The sequence below is a fragment of the Sturnira hondurensis genome, unplaced genomic scaffold, assembly GCF_014824575.4.
Source record: "Sturnira hondurensis isolate 20B ecotype Veracruz unplaced genomic scaffold, ASM1482457v3 Scaffold0001221, whole genome shotgun sequence".
Classification (NCBI taxonomy): domain Eukaryota; kingdom Metazoa; phylum Chordata; class Mammalia; order Chiroptera; family Phyllostomidae; genus Sturnira; species Sturnira hondurensis.
In genome coordinates, this window is record NW_028073852.1 from 7,057,865 (window position 1) to 7,079,405 (window position 21,541).

Sequence of the window (21,541 nt, forward strand, 5' to 3'; positions counted from 1 at the left end):
GACCCATGCTTCAGATTTTCTTAAATTCTTAAACAAGCAGCACCTGGCTTCAGCAAGCCCTGTCCCACTCACTAAGGTGCCCCAGACCCAGCACAAGTAGCAGCCATATGCAGATCACCTTGTAGCTTACGCTGTGTGGTCCCGGACAGCACACGGGTGGTTGCTGACCTTGGATGTGCCAAACAGCAGTCAAAGTTCAACTACAACAGGAGGGGGTACATAGCCCACATGGTGGGTGCATCTTGAGTACCCAGCTTGGGTAATAGGGAAGACTATGCCACTGGACTGTGTAGGACACCTACTACATTAAGGTCACCCAATCAAGCCTGAGGGACATTGCAGCTGTACCTAATACATAGAAACAAACTCAGGGAGGCTGCCAAAATTAGGAGACAAAGAAATGTGGCCCAAATGAAAGAACAGAACAGAACTCCAGAAAAAGAACTAAACAAAATGGAGACAAGCAATCTTGATCTACTGGATGCAGAGTTCAAAGCACTGGTCATAAGGATGCTCAAAAAACTTAGTGAGGACTTCAACAGATAAAAGAGATCCAGTCAGGATCGAAGGGTACCCTAATTGAAATAAAGAACAATTTACTAGGAACCAACAGTAGAATGGATAAAGCTGAGATTCAAATCAGCAATTTAGAACATAAGAAAGGGAAAAAATAATCAGAACAGCAAGAAGAAAAAAGAATTCAGAAAAATGAGGATAGTGTAAAGTGCCTCTGGGACAACTTCAAGCATACCAACAATTACCTCATGGGGGTGCCAGAAGAAGAGAAAAAACAAGAAATTGGAAATATGTTTGAAAAAAAGAAAGAAAGAAAACTTCCCTAACCTGGTGAGGGAAATAGACATGCAAGTCCAGAAACTGCAGAGGGTCCCAAACAAAATGAACCCAAAGGGGCCCATCCAAGACACATCATAATCAAAATGCCAGTGGTTAAATACAATGAGAGAATCTTAAAAGCAGCAATAGAAAAGAAATTAGTTATCTACAAGGGGGTTCTCATAAGACTGTCCACTGATTCCTCAAAAGAAACTGCAGGCTAAAAGAGATATTCAAAGTGGTGAAAAGCAAGGACCTATTACTCTACCCTGCAGAGCTATCATTTAGAATGCAAGGGCAGATAAAAAGCTTCCCAGACAAGAAAAAGCTAAAGAAAAAGCTCAAGTCGAACACCACCAAACTAGTATTATATGAAATGTTAAAGGGACTCACTTAAGAAAAAGATCAAAACTATGAACAATAAAATGACAATAAGTTCTTATCTATTAATTATTGAGTCTAAAAAAAAACAAAATAAACCAGGAGAACAGAACAGAATCATAGATACAAAGAATGTTTCATGGTTGCCTGATGAGGGGGATGAGTGAAAAGGGGGAAGGGATTAAGAAGTATGAATTGGTAGTTACAGAATAGTCATGGGGATGTAAAGTACAGCACAGGGAATAGAGTAGCCAGAGAACTTACATGCATGACCCATGGTCATGGACAACATTGTGAGGATTGCCTGAGGGATTACAGGGGGGAGACAAAAGGAGAAAAATTGTGACAACTGTAATAACATAAACAATAAAATACAATTTAAATTTTTTTTTTAGTTTTTTAGAAAAGTACTTTAGGAAGAAGAAATGTGATTTTCATTGAAAGGCCTGAGATACAATGAGGAATCTCTTTTTTTAATCCTCAATCCTCACCTGAGGGTGTGTTTATTGATACTAGAGAGAGGAGAAGGAGAGGAGGAGAGAGAAAAAAAGAGATATCAGTGTAAAAGAACATTAATCAGTTGCCTCCCATCTGTGTGTCAGTTGGGGATTGAACCCATGACCTTTTGGTGTACAGGATGATGCTCCAAGTGACTGAGCTACCCCGCCAGGGCTAAGGAATCTCTTATAATCAAAATTTAATTAGGTTGTGTGTGTTTGTTTTTTTAATCCAGTGTTTTGATCTTTTTTTGGAAGAGTAAATCTTCTAAATCTCTAGAAACACTATCAAAAAGATTATCTTGCAGAATTAAGTAAAAACCAAGATAGAATTAAGATATGCTTCTGTAGTCACCATTGCCAGAAGGTCGATTCTGCTTGGTACCTGCTACTTCATACTGCTCACTTTTGAATCAAAGTCCCATGTAGATGCCTCAGACCAGAAGAGGATAGGCCACATGCCTGCGTCCTAGTTTTAGGGAGGTAGGGAAAGTGAGCTTTCTGATTTCTGTCTTGGGGGAAAACCAGCACTGGTGAGGAAGAATATCAACAAGTTGCTTAACAGCCAGACAACATGAAACTACCCCGGGTATTTAGAGGAAATTATCATAACGATTGAATATGGCAAAAATGATAAAGTGTTATGTATTCACTTTTTAACTTTAATAAATTTATCCAAAATAATTCTTTACTGGCATTCTACAAAATACAGCAACCATTTGTTGCTGACAAAGTAGCTCATATGAGAAATGGTAAGAGAGGTGGTAGATGCTAAAACTGCTTTGAAAGTGTTCCAAAAGTTACAATACTGAGTGGAAGAAAGGCCAGTTTTAGAAGCCTTTGAAATGAGACTTCTCTTTAGGTCTTTTAACCAAATGGAGCTACTCATTTTGAGAATGGTGTATCTACGCTGCTGTAGAAGACCAGCAAATATATAATTCATTTATCATTTCTTTTCCCTTCTCATTCTTCTGTTCTACTTACATCAAACGAATATACTGAACTTGTTTTAAGATGTATTTTGATGTCTAGTTTTTAAGCGGAACTGCTGAGGCATATTGGACCATCTCTTGGTCAGTCCTACAGTTTTGTGCCAGAATCTCATTAAAACCAATGACTAACCAGCATATATCTGTGTTGGCAGTTTGAAATTAGCAGTGCGGCTTATTTGGAGAGTAATCTCAAATAACTCCATAACTGGCCACGGTGATGTCTAAAAAGTTGAATATTAATGTTACTCCAGCTTTCTCCGGGTATTTTCCTGGCATATCTTTTTCTGTCTTTATCTTTTTAACTTTAAACTTTCTAAGCCCTCGTGTTCTAGGGGGATTGCTTGTAATCAGCATGTAGTTGGACCTTTTTTTTTTCTTTTTGTCTTTTTAAGATTTTATTTTTAGGGAGGGAGAAAGAAGGAGAAAAATCTACAGCTGTTGGTGGTAAACTTTTTTTTAAATTTATTTTATTTTATTTTATTATTATTTTTTTATTTAAAGAACTTCTTTAAAAAGATTTTTAAAATTTACTTATCTCTTAGAGAAGAAGGGAAGGAGAGAAGGAGAGAAATATCAATGTATGTTTGCCTCTCGTGCATCCCCTGCTGAGAACTGGCCTGCAACCCAAGCATGTGCCCTGACTGGGAATCGAACTGTGATCGTGTGGTTCACAGGCCTGTGCTCAATCCACACCAGTCAGGGCCAGTAAACTTTTTTTGAATGGAAGTGCCTTCATTTCATTGTTTGTGAAAAATACTTTATTTGGTGTTCAAATGAAAATGTGTCTTTTAGCACACTGAAGCACGCTGTCTTCCACCCTCTCTTGTTGCTTTTCAGTCAGTCGGCTCTCAATCTGATTCTGGGTGATTTTTTTTTTCTGGGTAGTTTTATGATGTCACTGTCTTTTGTCCCTTGTAGTTTCACTAAAGGGTATCTAGGTGAATATTTTTATTTAACCTCTCTTCAAGTAAAACTACTTTTTTACAACATTCACTTAAAATTCTACCATGTTCATTTTTTGTTTTTATTTTGTGGTTTCTTACAGGATTATGTCGATAAAGAGAAGGCAATTGCCAAAGCACTGGAAGACCTCAGAGCCAACTTTTACTGTGAACTCTGTGATAAGCAGTATCAGAAACATCAGGAATTTGACAACCATATCAACTCCTATGATCATGCACACAAGCAGGTGAGGAATAGTTATTTGCCAACAAACTGAAAGATACTTTATTTGTTGTTATAACTATTGAATTTTGAGTGGATCCAAAAAACTTGATGATTTTGGTTTCTTGTATCTGCAGGTTTTTATATGAAGTCATCTGGCTTACTTGACTTTTTTTTTCAGCGACAGAAGTCCTGCCATAGACCACCCCCCTTACCCGCCCTTCCAGCATTTTATGTAGAGTGAGGAATTGTGAGCATCCTAAATCTTGCATAAAATTTTGGTTTGAGTGGTTTCTCGATTTGTATTTGATTTGGTAATTCAGCTGAGGATCACCAGGAACTTTGTTTTTCTTTCTCCCCCTTTCTGAACATGTTAAACTTTTGAGTTATCCCAGACTGGTCGTTTCTTCTGTGTAGAAGAATTCATGCTTTATTAGTAAGTCATTTTGTTACACTCTTGGAGAGTAGATGAATCTTGAGAAGGAAAATAAAATTATATGCTATCTTAACTAACAAAAAACTCTGACACCAAATTTTGAAAAGCTTGCTGGAAAATGAACTACACATTCTTCACAATCTTTTTTTTCTTCTTCATTAATTTAGTGGGGGGGGCGGGGGTTGTACCTAACTAGTTACTGGCATAAAGAAGACAACAAAGACTGAGGGATTTTAGAAGGAGGAAATTAACCTTTAAATCTGTCGCACAGTTCTGGCTCATTAAAGAATTTAGAACCATTTGATCTTGGGTTACTTCAGCAGACTTGTTAGGTCTTTGTGGGCTACAAAGACCTAACAAATACACCTCAAAAAAGGTGTATTTGTTAAACTTGTGAGATCTGTGGGCGAAGATCATTGCTGGAATGCTGTCTTAAGTTGGTCCTATTAAACCAACATTTTTTAAAACCTTTGCTTAGCTTTACTTTTCAACCAATGAAAGATTTCAGAGCATCAGGAAAAGGAAGGCCTTGACTGAGCTTCATTTTACTACCATGGATCATTTTCAAGCTGGCTGTAATATTATACTTTATGCAGTAATCTCTTCTTTTTCATCCACACCTAACCAATTTAAGATTCTTTCACTTCTAGAGTTTTATTTAAGACAGCTTTTCAACTTTTTGTATATTATTTTAATATATTGTTTGTTCTGCCTGATTTGAAAAAGAGAAATTGAGAGATCATATATATCAGGAGTGTCAAACTCACTTTCACCTGGGGCCATATGAGCCTCACGGTTGCCTTCAAAGGGTAGAATGTCATTTTAGGACTGTATAAACGTGACTGCTCCTTAACAGTTAAGTAAGAGCTCGGCACTGCTGCCAGGTAGAAACAAGGTGGAGGGTCGGATTTGGCCCGCAGGCCTTGTGTTCGCCACCTGTGATATATGTGGACAAGATACGTTGGCAGTTACCTTACCCCGTCAGAGAATCGTCTGCCAAGAAAGAAGAATGCAGCAATGAATAATGCCTATTCAGTAACTTTTCCCGCTTTTCAGTGTGTATGTAATTCACAATTTTCAGGTTATTTTTTTATAGAATTAACAAAGACATTTTACATCTAAGTATATGCTCACCTTTCTGGGTTCTTGAAAATTTCTCCAATTAAGCTGTGATTAGTTTAAGACTCCAGAAGAAACTTCAGGAACCAAAATGACATTTAGAAAGGTTATCATTTTAGTTGATGAGAAGTCTCTTGAGTAAAGTTTTAATTAGAAAAGAATAAGCCAGGAAAAGTGTAATTCAAACTTGAATAATGTATACACTGGCTTTTTAAGTGGGAAAAAGTCTATCTAAGCAAAACAGATTCACAATTAAATACAGAAGTAATTACATTCACATTGACAACATGAATGTGATGAAAGGTAATGTTTTAGTGATGTTTCTTTCAACTTGAGAGAGGTAGAAATTGTTACAGCTCTGGTTCATTTGAATTCGATGTGTTTATTCTTCTGTACACTTTGGTTTGACCCAGTTCTCGCACCACTTTTTATGTGGAAGTGGTCCTCTGTGTGGGGAGATGCTGTTCCCCAGGCGATACTTGGCGATGTCTGGAGACATTTTTGATTATCATAGCTATAGGGCGATAGAGCTACTGGCATCTAGTGTGTGGAGGCCAAGGGTGCTGCTAAACAGTTTGCAGTGCACGAAAAGCTCCTTGCAAACACGTTGCTCGGCCCAAAATGGCCATCAGTAGTGCTGAGTTGAGGAACCCTGTACTATTAGGACAGGTAAAAACTTTCACGTACAGATGATATTGTGATATTATTTGGTCTTTGCTTGGTGCAAACAAATCACTATCATATTAACTCTCCAGTTATGTTATAAACATTTGTAGTGTTAATCTAGAAGATCTTAAATCTTCTTTCTTTTTTAGATTATCATGAAAATGAAAATACAAAATTAGGATTTCCTATAGAGGATTCATGGACTACCTTATCCATTAACAGAGAACATATCTGTGACCCCTGGTTGAGGAAAGAATTTTTAGCTGGTATAAGTAATGTGGATGCACGTTAGCTTATTTTTCCACCCCGATCAAAAGCCCCTCTTAAGTCTTAGGACCAGTGTAGTATGGCTTTGCTACTTTGTTTTTGGAGGCATATTTTTTATTTGGTTTTTATATAGGCTTTTTCATCTTTCTTTATACTGCTCTCTTAATGCAAATGATAGAATGTTGAGACAGAATACTATAAATATATAAACAGGAAAATGCACAGTACTAACTTTTTGTATAGTACACTTTCCCCTTCACTTAGAATTTCTAAAGAGCCTTTGATTGACCATGGTACAACATAGCTAAGTAACCCCTAAGAGGAGGTAGGTCCCATTTTTTATTCCTCTTTGATGGACATGAACTTACCATACAAATGGACCTACCATTTTCCAAATTTATGCTCCAAAATCATAAAGACACCCTGTCTTGTCTTCCAGGAAGGCACACAGGATTCTTATGAATCTGAGATAATAGGTAAGTACATTTAACCCTGTGTTAGTAATCCCTAGTTTGCATCTTCCATCAGATTTTCACTATTAAAGTTTTCCAGAGAAATAATCTGTTACGTTTGGTAATAGTATAGGCAGGGTTCTGAACATGCACTTATCTTCATTAAACGCAAATAATCTCTCAGAAAGGGGCTATGGAGTCACCCTCATTTGTGGTGATTTTCCCCCTCACCATTCACAAGTTTTTTCTCAAATTTTCTAAGATATTTTGTGAAGCAACTCATTAATACACAAATATCAAGACCCAGTCTGATCTTCAAAAATGAAAAAGCTCATTAGACATTTTGGCTTTTTTCAGCAGTTTAACCCTTGTTTTAAAGTAATCAATTCAGCCCTGGCTGCTGTGGCTCAGTGGATTGAGTGTGGGCCTGCCAATCAAAGGGTCGCCAGTTCAATTCCCAGTCAGAGCCATGCCTGGGTTGCGGACTAGGTCCCAGTAGGGGCCACATGAGAAGCAACCACACATTGATGTTTCTCTCCCTTTCCTTCTCCCTCCCTTCCCCTCTCCAAAGTAAATAGATTTAAAATTTTTTAAGTAATTATTTCAATACATTTTGAGATCTTCAAATGTATGCCTTGTTGTTCCTCAAAAGATAACCCAATGATTCCTTTTTATATAGGTTGGTTCTGATATGCCTGAGTGCTCAGTGTTAGTGTCCATCTTCTTCTTTTGTTGACTTAGTTATAAGTTAAAGTTAACTTTGAAACTAAACATTTTTCCATTGCTACCTCCCTGTTTCTTTATTTTGCATCTTTTAAAATATGTCTGAGCCCTGGCCAGGTGGCTCAGTTGATTGGAGCAATGTCCCATGCACCAAAAGGTTGTGGGTTCAGTCCCTAGTCAGTGCGCATACAAGAGGTCAAGAGGTAACTGATTGATGTTTCTCACATTGGTGTTTCTCTACCCCTCTCCTTTCCTCTCTCTCTAAAACCAATAAACATACACTTGGGTGAGGGTTTTTTTTGAGCATACTAATTTGCATACTAATTGATGTGACAATGGAAACCTTTTTTGTGTGTGTGCTTTTCAGATATCCTAAATTTTAAACTCCAGAAAAAATTTTTTACCCAGAGGTAAATTTGTAGCAGCCAAGTAACAGTCAGTGCCTTATTTTTGTTGTTATTTTGATTTTCTTTCTTGGTGCCCTGTTACCTACTCAGGATTTTTCTAATCTTACTCTCTCTTACTTATGCCACTAAGGGCCTCCTCACCCACTGGCCTCTATCTAGTACATAAACCGAATTGTCCCACAGCTCTTTTTTGTGTGGCCTTTGTGATGTTAGGGTTTTCCCCTTTAATTTCAGTTCCCAATTTTTTAAAATGAGATTTTATGTAATTCAGGCTTTGGCTCATCTTGAAAAATTAAAATATCTGAACATTAGTAATAGCTCGCTAAAGTAGAATAGTTGTCATCTCTCAGAAGGCGTGCCTATGCACTAACTCCCCACTTAGCTGTTGTTTCCACTTCAGCCTTTCTCTTGTGTCACCCTGTGTTGACTTGACTCACCATACTGCCTGCGGAAAGAAACTCCTCTGAATATTTGAGTTTGTGGCCCAGTCTTACCCCTTTCCCTCCCCTTAACACAGGCTCCCACGGTTCTAACTGATCCTGGGGAAGTAGCACACTGAAAGTTGCATTATTGGGTCCAACTTCCTTGCAATTTCAAAACCATCTGTGGTAGTTGGATCCAGTTATCAGAATCTGGTATTGTGAAGCAGCTTTGAGAAATTCTTATAACTCTTAGAATAGATATCTTGGTCAGAGGAAAGAATGCTTTCAGACTGCCCCTTCTTTCTGCAAGTAGATTTAGTATGAAAACCTCTGACATTTTTACATTTTTAGAAAAGACTGAAGACCCATTTAATACCTAGGTCTTGTTTCCTGAGCTTTAAATAGCTGAACTAAAACAGATTAAACCTGTAGCAACCATCAGTAACTTGTCTAAATTGTACAGAATAGACTGTTAAATGATTCAGTTAACTTTGTCTACACTGTTACAATTACTTTTTAATAGCATTGCTTACTTTCAGTTGACCATTTCAGTACCCAGTAATGTATCTTACCAGTGAACAAAAATTTTAGAGTTTTCCTTAATACTCAAAAACGAAATAAGTTCTGCCCTGGCTGGTGTAGCTCAGTGGATTGAGCACGGGCCTGCAGACCACACAATCGAGGTTCGATTCCCAGTCAGGGCACATGCCTGGGTTGCAGGCATGTTCGATTCCCAGCAGAGGACTCACGAGAGGCAACCATACATTGATATTTCTCTCCTTCTCTCCTTTCCTTCCCCTCTAAAGATAAATAAATAAAATCTTTAAAAAATCAAATAAAATAAAAAATAAAAATGAAATAAATTCTGACTTTAAGTGTTTTCTGAGAAATTCCATGGTGATGGAAGGAGTGATCACTTACGGATTTCATTCAAGTGTAGAGTGTTCACTTTCCACTTGAAGTTTCATTGTTTAATAGTTGGATTTTTCCCTCTCAAGATAATTTACTGCATTTGATCCTCTGTATGCTTGGCTCCTCAAAACCAACTGGGCCTCTGGTAAGCCACTGCAGATTTTAACAGATGTGGACTGGGTTCCTACTTTTAGCGCTATTTTGATATTCATTAGGGGAAACACAGAACTCAGTAAATTAAAACAAGGTGAGAGAAGATAATTTTAGGGCTAAAATTTTTTTAAATGACCCTTCTAAGAAGCGAAACCACTAAAATCATACACGTGAAGATAATCCATAGGTACTCTATATTTTGGATTTTTATGGAATGTTTATTCTTAGAAAACCATAACTTATTTTAAAGATATGAAATAGGTTAAGAAGAACGTAAAGTACTTACAAATCCCAAAACTTTGTAAATGTTGACTTAACCAGCACAATTAACCTCTGTCCTAAGGTTATGCTTTGAAAAGTTAAGCAATTGTGAAGAGGGGTATACATCTTATAATATGAACACATTGTAGTTTTGTTTTAATAAGCTATATCAAAGATGAAAGTTTTAGGTTGGCTAATACCTTGTACCACTCTGGATGCTCTTTTCTTTGGGACTTGTTTACTTAATAAGAGAATTGACATCCTTTGGCCAGGTCTCCTGAAAGTTGAGCGTGTTTTAAGGTTTTTCACTTGTGCAATCTTCCTTACTCACCACCTCTGCTTTGTTGGGGATAGACTTCTTACACCCAGCTATCACAGCCTCTATAACCTTGGAAAGCTCTGCGTCTGTTTAGGGAAGCTATCTTGCTTGTGAACAGAGATAACCCTAAACAGGCCTTTTGGGAGCTAAGGTTGCTGGTAAACTCTGTATTCTCTTACTGTGTATTTCTAACTCTTCATCTTGGCACACAATCCAAATTTGAGTAACAGTGATTTTACCTTATTTACATTCTGCAGTTTTCAAGCCCTTTTCTGCCCCTGTAAAGTAAGCCCTCACTTATTAACATTGTCAATAGGCTCTTGGAAACTGTAACTTGAAGTAAAACAACATGTAACAAAACCAGTTTTGCCATGGGCTGATTGATAGAAATAAGCTAAGTTCCTACAGCATATTTCTGGTCACAGAAATATCACCAAACTTCTAAATAAAGACCCCAAACACTTCTAATATTAAACATTGAAATAAGCGTGAGCTGTATAAACATTTAAGAAAGATTAATAAAAACAGGATCATTATTTTCCAGCCTGGGTTGAAGGTGGTCAGAACCTCTCCTGGTAGTTCAGGAGCAAGGCTGGCACTCACTCTAGACAGGATGCCCTTCCATCGCAGTGTGCACCCCCCGCCCCACGCAGACTGGAACGGTGTAGAAACACCAGCTCATCTTAGGTATGTGGAAGGAAACTGGATTACGTAGGGAAAGATCTACGCAGATGTGGGAGCAAGTGAGAACTGCAGGCAGTGGCCCTACCTAGCCAGGAATCAGTTTTTTTCTTTCTTTCTTTTTTTAATCAATATTATAATGAAATGACATTATTCAAGGACCTGCTGTCTACTCATATTTATCACAGTATTGCACTGTAGTGGTGATTTGAAAAGTTAAAGCAACTTAAGGAATAAAGTTTGCAAGTGGCAATGCTAAAAAGAGCTCTGAATTGGGGTGCTCCTGTGCATTTGCTTTGGGCCCAAGCAACTCTTATGATCCATCAAATGTCACATAGAGGGCAGACCTTTGACTCCAGATGTGACCTAGAGGATTAACCTAAAACGCCTCCACAAAACCACAACTGCATACCATTTCACACCTGTCGTACTAGGGTGGCTAAAATTAAAAAGACACATTAACAGGTGTTGGAGAGAACATGAGGAAATCTTACCATATGACCAGTTTATACCCAATAGAAATGAAAATATATGTCCACACCAAAACTTACAAGAGTGTCCACAGCTGCGTTATTCATAATAAAAGTGGAAGCAACCTTCAGCTTTTCATCAGCTGATGAGAGGATGAACAAAGAGATACATCCCTGCAATGGGATTTTATTCAGCAATGAAAAGGAATGGCTTACTGATAAATACACCATGCACAAACCTTGAAAATACTATGTTGTGTGAAGGAAGCCAGTCACAAAGACCCCCCATGTTGTATGTTTTAATGGATATGAAAAGTCCAGAACAAGCAAATCTATAGAGAACATTGGTTAGGTTTCTAGGGGGTGGATGGAAAGGGGAAATAGGGAGTGACTGTTAATGGCTGTGGGGTTTCTTTTGAGGAAATGGAAATGTTCCAAAATTAGATAGTGGTGATGGTTGCATAACTCTGTAAATGTACTATGCCCACCAAATTTTACACTTCAGATCTGTGAATTTATGGTATATGCATTATATTTCAATAAAATTATTTTTAAAACTTCATTTTCCACCTTAAATTTTAGTGGTGATGGTGACTGTACGTGTGTGTAAAATACCTCAAAGCAGGCACATCTGGTACTAAAGAATATACCATACTTTTAAGGCCTTGTGCTGAATTGTTTAACGTAACAAAGCAAGCATTACGCAGTGATTTTATGACATTAATTTGATATTTACCAAATGATATTAATACATATTGTGTTACAAAATAATTGAGCATAAAGGGTAAGTATTGTCATAAATGACTAATTAGTACTACTCTTCCCCAGCAAAAAGAATGTATACTTTCCTCTTTACCTCTGATTTTTTCCAGTGTTTATAATTAGCATTAGTGTTTAGTTTTTTGTGTTACCAAACATTTGGGTTTTTGTGTAACAATAAAATTCATTTTCATTACTTACCAATATTCATGTGCTAAAAGAAAGAATTTACATCTACTATCCTGTAACTTGGACTTCCTTAATCATTTAACTCTGATCTTCCTTCCCTGAATACTTTTAATGCTGAGACTTTTTTCTCTCCTGGTCTTTTCCTCCCTCATCAAACATGGTGATGTCCTGGATGGTCTCACCCAGAGGCATCAAACAGACTTGAATGAGGGGTAACTTGGACAAGTAACAACCACACTATGATCACTCCAGTTTGGGAGAGGAAATCCACATTAATGTTGTGTTAGAAGAGCGCAGTAGGAGACGGGAGATGAGGCCATGGATTTGGGGTGTGCAGGATTGTTAACGTAGAGGAAAGGCAGTGGTTGAGGTTCAGAAAGGGTCAGGTTATACATAGCCAGAAAAAGAGATTGAAATACATACAGCCGCCCCTTCTTTCCTCATTATTTCTCATCTCTGTTCATAGCCAAGAAGTAACACGTAAAAGTATGTGTATATGTTCTCTCTCCCAACAACTCACTTTAAAATCAGTTCGATGAATGTTTTTTGTGTGGGGGGGGTGGTGTTGTTCGATTACAGTTGTCCCCATTTTCCCCTCAATACTGTTCCCCTGCTCTACCCCACCCCCACCTCCCACCTTCCATGCTTCCCCCCCATCTTTGTCCATTGGTCCTTTATACATGTTCTTTGATTACTCTCCTCATCTCCCCCTGCCCCCTGAAACATTTAATAAATGTTTATCAAGCATCTCTTGTGCTATAGACAGTGGTGTGTGTATTGCGAGGTTAGTTACAAAGGAGGTGCCTGTTCTGGGAGAGTGGGGCTGCTGTCTAGGAGAAAGAGACCATGGATAATCTTTTGACCCTAAAGAGACAAAGTTAGGTTTTATGTTTAGAGTTGAATAAATATTAGAACATAAGATTTTCAATGGCAATAGGAAATACTCTGCTTATCTTCCACCTGTTTTTTCACATGGAAACAATAGTTTTTGTTTCTTAAATTGAGGTAATAGATATAAAATATTTGAGAAAGGTTTATCCTTAGTAAAGTATACTCAACAACAAGCTTGTAGCATCAAATTTTCTTTTGATAGAGGTGAGAATAGCACCAAAAGATAACAAAATATTTTATTAGACTCAGACCCTTAGGATTTTGTTAGGGAAAGCTATATAGAAATATTTGTCATTCATTTTCAGCTTAAATAGTGCTATTCTTTGCTATTGACACTTCACATTATTGATGATCTGGGCAAATTTATCATCCACATTAAAAACCTGGGGAGGAGGTACCAGATTCATTTTCCTGATCTGATTTGTTTACAGTTGCATAGTGAAGCAGAAATTTGTTTCTGGAGTAGACATTTTTTTCTGCCAATGCAGTGCTATTTAGCTGTGGTTTAAGAACAGGAATTCATTTACATTTGAAGTGGTCTTTAGCCCAGATAGCCATAGTTTGTGTGGATGGGTACTATGGCTTGTTTGTTCAGGCCTTCCCTCTGCTGGTCTTGTGAAAGATTTAATGGAAACCCAGCTACTATGTGATTCAGAATCAGTGAGAAATTTTACTTCCTTTGTGTTCTGTGCCACAAATGTATATCTTTTTGGAAACATATTGATTTCTCAGGAAAAGAAGATCTTGAAACCTTTTCATTTGAATGGGGTTTAGTGTCCTTTTTAGTGAATCAAATATTTTCCAGCTAAAAATGTGTTATTTGGCTTAATTTTGTAGTAATAGTTCAATAAATTAAAAAATTCATTAGCACCCTGGCTGATGTAGCTCAGTGGACTGAGCACAGGCCTGTGAAGCAGAGGGTCGCCAGTTCGATTCCCAGTCAGGGCACAAGCCTGAATTGCAGGCCAGGCCCCCAGTGGGGAACACATGAAAGGCAAACACATTGATGTTTCTCTCCCACTCTTTCTCCTTCCCATCCCTTCTCACTAAAAATAAATAAGTAAAATATTTTAAAAATTTATTAGCATACTTTATAATTTTCAGAGACAAGGGTATATATTATTGGCTTTGGAATAAGCTTAAGTGACTAATTACGACATTCAGATAAGATTGTGTCCCAGTTTGGAGTCTAACTGGGATTTTTGTGTATGACATGGAATTTGTTCAGCCTTTGAAAAGAGTTTTGGATTGTTGGCACATATATAATTTTGTTCGTGTGTGAGTTTTGTCTCTTCTCTAATGGACAGGTGTGTTGTTTCTCTAGTCTCACCTAGGAGTTGTCTAAAGTTGTGTTTCTCTCTAGAACGTAAGAGGAAAGTGAAAGCACAAGTCAGAGAGAATTTCATACTGACATTCAGTGGCACATGAGCCAGGTTTGGTAGCCTTTCAGAATAAAACAAGGAACTTTAGAAAACCTGACTCTGAATTAGGATTTGGTACCTTTTATTAAAAATTACTTTTTAGATAGGATATTGAGAAGTTCCTGGTCAGGATCTTTTTTGGCATTTTGCCCAATTCTGTTTACAAGTAAGGGGCCTTTTAGACTGTGATTTATCTAAAGAATAAAATTCCTTACTATTTGAGACAAGTAATAGCTCGGAAAACCATATTATTATGTAACTTGAATATGTCCGTAGTCGAGGTATGAAAATATTTCCTAATCAAATTTTTCTAAAAATGATAAAAATTCATATGGGGGAAAGGCAAGGATCCAGCATGTGAGCCAAATGATTCATCAACCACTCACATGTTTTGTGGTCTTAGTATTGCTCCGTGCACTGCACAGTGTATTGTAAGGATAAACCTAGTCCTTTGCTCAAGCAAAGAAGCGGGGAGGCAGCATTGAACAGCCTTGCCATGCGAAGTGCTTTACGTTTATTTTCTCCTAAACCTGTTGCTGAAGGGCCCTCTTTTTCTGATGAGAGCACTGGAGCGCAAAGAGATGAAACCATTTGGCTAGTTACTAATGCATTTGAATCCAGGTTTTCTGCCCTGAAACTTTATACGTAAGTATAGTCAGCAAAATGGATGTTTCCTAGATGAGCTCTGTCACGAAGTGCTGGTTAGACGGTTCAAAAAGAAGAAAACCCTGTCTTAGAGCAACGGAGACGTTGCGAAGGTAATTTAGTTTTGCCCTTGAGTAGAAAGGAGGGTCTTTGAGTTAGGAATTCATTTTTATCATTGGAATGCCCACATCTGAAAGAGACCTCAAATGACGTTAGTAAAGGTGTCACGGGGTTTGCTACACCCTGTATAGAATCAGGGTAACTTTGCATAGAAGGGGCTGCAATTTGGATTTGTTTTATTGATAGCATCTCATTTTGTTCACTCCCCACCTCCTGTTATGTGGTGGTAGGAATTTGACATAGATTATCTTCAGGATGATGTGGGCATAGTCTTATCCCCTTCCACTCCAAGGTTACACCAGGTGACTTGCTGAGCTTAATCTCTGACTTATTCTGGAAACCCCAGACTTTGATAAAATGCTCATTTCTTGAGACATATCCTGTAGTTTGGGAAATAACTCCGAAAAGTGATGAAATATTTGTAAGAGGGAAGGAAATGACCAAACACAGGGAGATTTTCCTGGCTTATTGGGTGGCTGACAGAAGGCAGCAGATGTGAGAAAACATATATTCTATTTAAATCTTGGCCAGAGTCTGTTAAGTGTTTGGGGCAGAACTAAAAAAAAAGAGAAATAAGACTAGATTTGTGGCCTGCCATAATCATGTAATAGTCCTGACAGGCCCTTTATCTGTGTTTCATTTTCTTCAGAAGGAGGAAATTAAAATCCATATTTATTTAAAATGGTTGATCTTCCATCTTAAAGTAGTTTTTATAAAAATTATAATTCTGGCCCTTCNGGCTGCAATTTGGATTTGTTTTATTGATAGCATCTCATTTTGTTCACTCCCCACCTCCTGTTATGTGGTGGTAGGAATTTGACATAGATTATCTTCAGGATGATGTGGGCATAGTCTTATCCCCTTCCACTCCAAGGTTACACCAGGTGACTTGCTGAGCTTAATCTCTGACTTATTCTGGAAACCCCAGACTTTGATAAAATGCTCATTTCTTGAGACATATCCTGTAGTTTGGGAAATAACTCCAAAAAGTGATGAAATATTTGTAAGAGGGAAGGAAATGACCAAACACAGGGAGATTTTCCTGGCTTATTGGGTGGCTGACAGAAGGCAGCAGATGTGAGAAAACATATATTCTATTTAAATCTTGGCTAGAGAGTCTGTTAAGTGTTTGGGGCAGAACTAAAAAAAAAGAGAAATAAGACTAGATTTGTGGCCTGCCATAATCATGTAATAGTCCTGACAGGCCCTTTATCTGTGTTTCATTTTCTTCAGAAGGAGGAAATTAAAATCCATATTTATTTAAAATGGTTGATCTTCCATCTTAAAGTAGTTTTTATGAAAATTATAATTCTGGCCCTTCCTGGAGAGGCAACTGATATATATATCATTTATTTATTTTTAGAGAGGGGGGAAGGGAAGGAACAAGAGAAGGAGAGAAACATCAATATGAGGTTGCCTCTCACGTCGCTCCCACTGGGGACCCGGCCCACAACCCAGGCATGTACCCTGACTGGGAATTGAACCAGTGACTTTTTGGTTTGTAGCCTGCACTCAGTCCACTGAGCTATACCAGCCAGGGCTGATTAATATTTCTCTCCCTCTCTTTCTCCTTCCATTTCCCTCTCTCTAAAAATAAATAAAATTATTTTATTTTATTTATTTATTTATATTTTTTGCCCTGGCTGGTGTGGCTCAGTGGATTGAGTGCTGGCCTGTGAACTAAAAGGTTGTCAGTTTGATTCCCAGTCAGGGCACATGCCTGGGTTACGGGCCAGGTCCCGGTTGGTTTCTCTCCCGTTCTTCCTCCCTCCCTCCCTACCTCCCTCCCTCTTTCTCTAAAGGTGAATAAGTAAAATATTTTTTAAATAAAGATAAAATCTTTTTAAAAAAATTACAGTTCTGGGCAGCAAGCCTCAGTAAAACAATTTTGCCAGCTGTTGGTTACTTGAGCATCCCCAAAATAAAGGTAAATGAAAATAAGACTGACAGCTTTTGGACAGCAGTGGTCTTCCTAAAGCTCTATAACCATTTTTCCTGGAAAAAAAGTGCAGTGCTTGTATTTATCCAGGAGGGATTATTACTGTGTTAGTCTGTGTGTGTGTTCACGTGCGTGTGTTGTGCAGGTGCTTCCTCCCCGAGCCCTTTTAGTTGATGGCTTTGTCCCTGATTGTTCGGTATAACAGTTTACAGATCCACTAAGAGAGCTTATGTAGTAATGCTTGCTTTATTTTTTTTCTCTTCCACTCTTGTTTTATTTTTACTTTTTTTTCTTTGTGATGTGACATTTTCAGCTGATGTATTGAAAGCAAATCCTTCTAATTTGGGAGCCCAGATCACAAGAGTGAGTTTTTCTACCAGTGTCTTTAGCTGTATTATCTTTCTTTGTGTGTGTCTTTCCACCCTTTCCCCTCCCAATTCAAAAATACTCAAAACACATTTCATAAATACTAGATAAGAAAATTCCTCTGTCTGTTGAACATCATACCCTTCCACAAAGCAATGTCCACTTTATATTGGGTCAAATTCTTTTTCCCAATGCTGTTGTAAAAACAGGATAATGTGTATATTTTGGTTTGGTTTGTTTGTTTTTTATATTATGTAGTGTGTTGAAAATAATTTTACTTCTGTCTTCGTTGCAGATAGATATGTGTGGACCCTGCCAGTAGTATGTCATAGTACTGTTCTTTTTTGTTCTTGTTCTTTTGTTTTAAGGAAATTTATATAATAGCTTCTGGCAATAAAAGACCCATTCTTTTATTAGGATTTCAAGTAATAAATTCTTTGACTTATCTCTATTCTCCTCCTCATCCCCTGGATGTCCCTCTCAGGGTCAGGAAGCAGTAGAAAGCTGTGCTCACTGCTGTCTCATTTCAGCAGACTGACCAGGTGAACTGTGGTCAGACTGGTGAGCTTGAACGTGCCAGCACGGGAAGACTGTTTGCTGGATAGTTCCAGGAGAACTGTTCATGCTGAAAAGAAATAGTAACACCTTTTTATGGTGAAATAAAAGTATGCTTTCTATTTGTTAGTTCTCATTCAAATAACTTCCCCTATGTAAGCTGTACATTGCTTTTTAAGATCTTAATGCCTGGGTAATTTTCTGTACTAGCTTAACCCCTTTCTGTTCTTTGGCTTGTGTTACTACAATTTATCTCATGTTCTGTTTGTCTGGTTTTGCATCCTGGAAGAGCAGGTGATTAAATAGTCCCTTTTCTCTCCTCCTACTATTTTAAGATGTACTTGTTGCTTCTGACATTATTTAAGTTTGCCCGATAAAGCATATAGTGTGCTCTCCTAGTTAGAAAGGTAGATACTCCAAATGTTTCCCCGGAGTAATCAGGCATCGTGTTTTCAAGTACCAGAAGAGCACACAATGTAGTCTGTGCTAGCACCACTATAACCATTGACTGAGGGTAAATTTTAAAAGCCTTGCCTTCAGGATCCCCAGGTTATTCTAAATCACCCACCCCTGTATTTCCTTCTTTTGTTACCCCAGAGATTGAAAGACCTCAAGCAGAGAGAGTTTGCTCGAAATGTTTCTTCAAGATCCCGCAAGGACGAGAAGAAACAGGAGAAAGCTCTTCGGCGCCTCCATGAGTTGGCAGAGCAAAGAAAACAAGCTGAATGGTGAGGATATTTTTTCTCAGAGGGTCTACAGATAATTGTAATCCTTAAGATTTAAAATTATAATTTAAGAATATGATCTTCCAGTTATTAATAGATCTTTCAACCTAAAAACATATCTACACTTGGATTATAATACATTGATTAATAATGTGCTCTTCTGGCCCTGGCTGATGTGGCTCAGTGGATTGAGAGTGTTGGCCAGAGAACCAAAACGTCACCAATTCAGTTCCCAGTCAGAGACATGTCTGGGTTGTGGGCCAGGTTCCCAGTAGGGGGCGCGCAAGAGGCAACCACACATTGATGTTTCTCTCCTCTTCTTCCTTTTTCTCTCTGTAAAAATAAAATGCTTTAAATTAATATTCTTTTCTGAGGGCACATCCTACCGTCTGTGTGACCTCAAATTATCTAATTTCTATGCTGTCTTATCTATAAGATGGAGATGGTAGTAAAAGTCTACTACTTATAGTTGTTGTGAAGAGTGATTATTACATAAAAAAGTGCTTGTTAGAATGCTTAGCACATAGAAGATGTTTAATAGATTATGGAGCTGTTAATTGTTCTTATCTCCAGTGTTCTTATGTAGAAAAGCACATATATTACAGTATTTTGTAGCTAAAAAGTACTGAGACACAGATTCAAGTATTGTAACTGCCTTTTAAGGACTATATAGTTAGTACTAACCACCTGAAATCTAGGGAATTCTCTAAGGTTCCTGCCTTCTTGAATGTTCTTTTTAAGTTTTTATTTATTTATTTTTAGAGAGGGGGAAGAGAGGGAGAGAAACATCAATGTCTGGTTGCCTCTCACATGGCCCCCCACTGGGGACCTGGCCTGCAACCCAGGCATGTGCCCTGGCTGGGAATTGAACCGGCGACCCTTTAATGCACAGCCCATGCTCAATCCACTGAGCTACACCAGCCAGGGCTTGAATGTATTTTTTAATGTTCCTTCATGGTTCTCGGTGAACAATTGGAGCTGATATTTTACCTAAGGTAGAATTTATTCCACCTAGGGCTGAATTACTAAGCAATTAGACTTTGGGGACCCAGTCTTTGAGCATCTGAGGATTCATGAGGTACACACTTCGATCAGAAGAACTAGGCCCACCCTGGTGGGGGTTGTTCAGTTGGTTGGAGCTCCATCCTGTACCCCAAAAGGTTGCAGGTTCAATCCCCAATTGGGGCGTGTATGAAAGGCAACCGATCAATAATTTTCTCTCACATCAAAGTTTCTTTCTCTCTGACTTCCTCTCTCTAAAATCAGTATACACATCCTTAGGTGAGGATTGAAAAAAAGAAGAAAGTTTGTTTTTAATGGCTGGCCAGGACCAAAGGCAGGAAACCAGTCACGATCAAAAGAGAAACTGATTGTGTTTATTAAAAGTTTACAGCCCAGTTGGGGTCAGAGTTACTAGGTTCCTGGGCTTACTAGGTTTATTTTTGCCTCTTGATCCTTTTTTGTCTATTAACTTCTCTTATGTTTTTGAAGGCAGAAGGAAAGGAGAGAACACATAGAGTGTAACTTTTGAGACAGAATTAACCTGTCAGCTCTCATTTTGGGTTAAACTGTCTATAGATTCCTCCTTTGGCATCTCTTTCTGTAGTAAGCACATTCCTCTCGGGCGTGTTGCAAGGGTACTTCCTTAAAAAGTATATAAAAAGCCACTATCTAGTTCAGGACATATTTTAATACATGTCTTTCTTCAGAGATAATGTTTAGTTCTGTGACATAAACAGTTAAAAGATGACCATAATTTCTGGGGAGAATAAAAGGTTTTGAACTCTCATCAGTTGTTTCATTCTCCTAAGAGTAATGCATGACCCCATAGTGAATATTACTGAATTGACATGGCAAAGACTAAGCAAAAGATCAAAATAAGTCCCCTTTTTATTCAGTGTGATGGTTTCTTTGCTATGGGGTAGATTTCATGACACAGTGTAGGTATCTTGCCATCTGCCAGTAGCAGGAGTTCATGGAGCAAGGGATGGCACATTATCCAGATATACTTGACTCGAGTGTAAGACGGCCAGAAGCTAGAGTTCAGGTAATGAGGACTTCAACCGGAAAGCTATCTAATCCTCTTCGTTCCTCAGTTTGCCTTGATAGATAGATACCTTTAGAGTTCACACACTGTATGAATCTCAGGCATAACAGGAGTTTAAAATGCTGGCCTTGAGGCTCCTCTGTGTTCCTGTTGTCAAAGCTAGAAAGTCCTTGGTGGTGTCATGACCACTGAATGGAATGCGTAGAAAGAATCACCAACCAAACAGATGCCTGGGTGTGGTGCCTAGGAGGTAGGCACAGACTTGGTTCCTCAGACAGACTGCCAGAGGGTAACACAGTGGAGATTTCTGACTATGTTAAACTCAGAGGTTTTTTTTTTTAACTTTTTTTATGTACATTTTTAAAAATGAAATTTGAGGGGAAATTTTGGCAACTGTAATAGAATAACAATTTCAGAAATGGTGGGTTTTTTTAAATATGAAATTTGAAAGCAGAGGAAATTAGAGGGGTTTGGGGAGGTTTTTTGTTTGTTTTGGGTTTTGTTTTTTAGCTGAATAGAACCTTTGTGAATAGATTTTTCAGCCATACATTTGATAGCATACTGATGGTTAGGATGATACAATAAGAAATGAGTGTGGGTACAGGATGGGTAGACTGTACCATATGATAATGAGAAAGTATTTTAATTTAGACACCTTAGGAAAAAATAGCAGTGACTGTCTAGTTTTGAAAATGTAGCTTGACAGGTTAGTAGTGCGAGCTGTTGCC

General features: G+C 38.1%; 1 protein-coding gene across 8 annotated transcripts in view; it reads left to right on the plus strand.

Annotated features, from left to right (window-relative positions):
- GPATCH8 (G-patch domain containing 8) overlaps positions 1–21,541 on the plus strand; it is a 75,275-nt gene that overhangs the window by 47,445 nt on the left and 6,289 nt on the right. For 6 of the 8 annotated variants that reach the window (XM_037067546.1, XM_037067564.1, XM_037067575.1 and 3 more), the window contains 4 exons: positions 3,750–3,893; positions 6,796–6,832; positions 17,434–17,483; positions 18,639–18,769. In XM_037067546.1, coding sequence (XP_036923441.1) covers positions 3,750–3,893; positions 6,796–6,832; positions 17,434–17,483; positions 18,639–18,769 — 362 coding nt within the window. The remainder of the gene's footprint in view (positions 1–3,749; positions 3,894–6,795; positions 6,833–17,433; positions 17,484–18,638; positions 18,770–21,541) is intronic. The other 2 variants (XM_037067605.1, XM_037067555.1) reach the window with 2 other exon arrangements.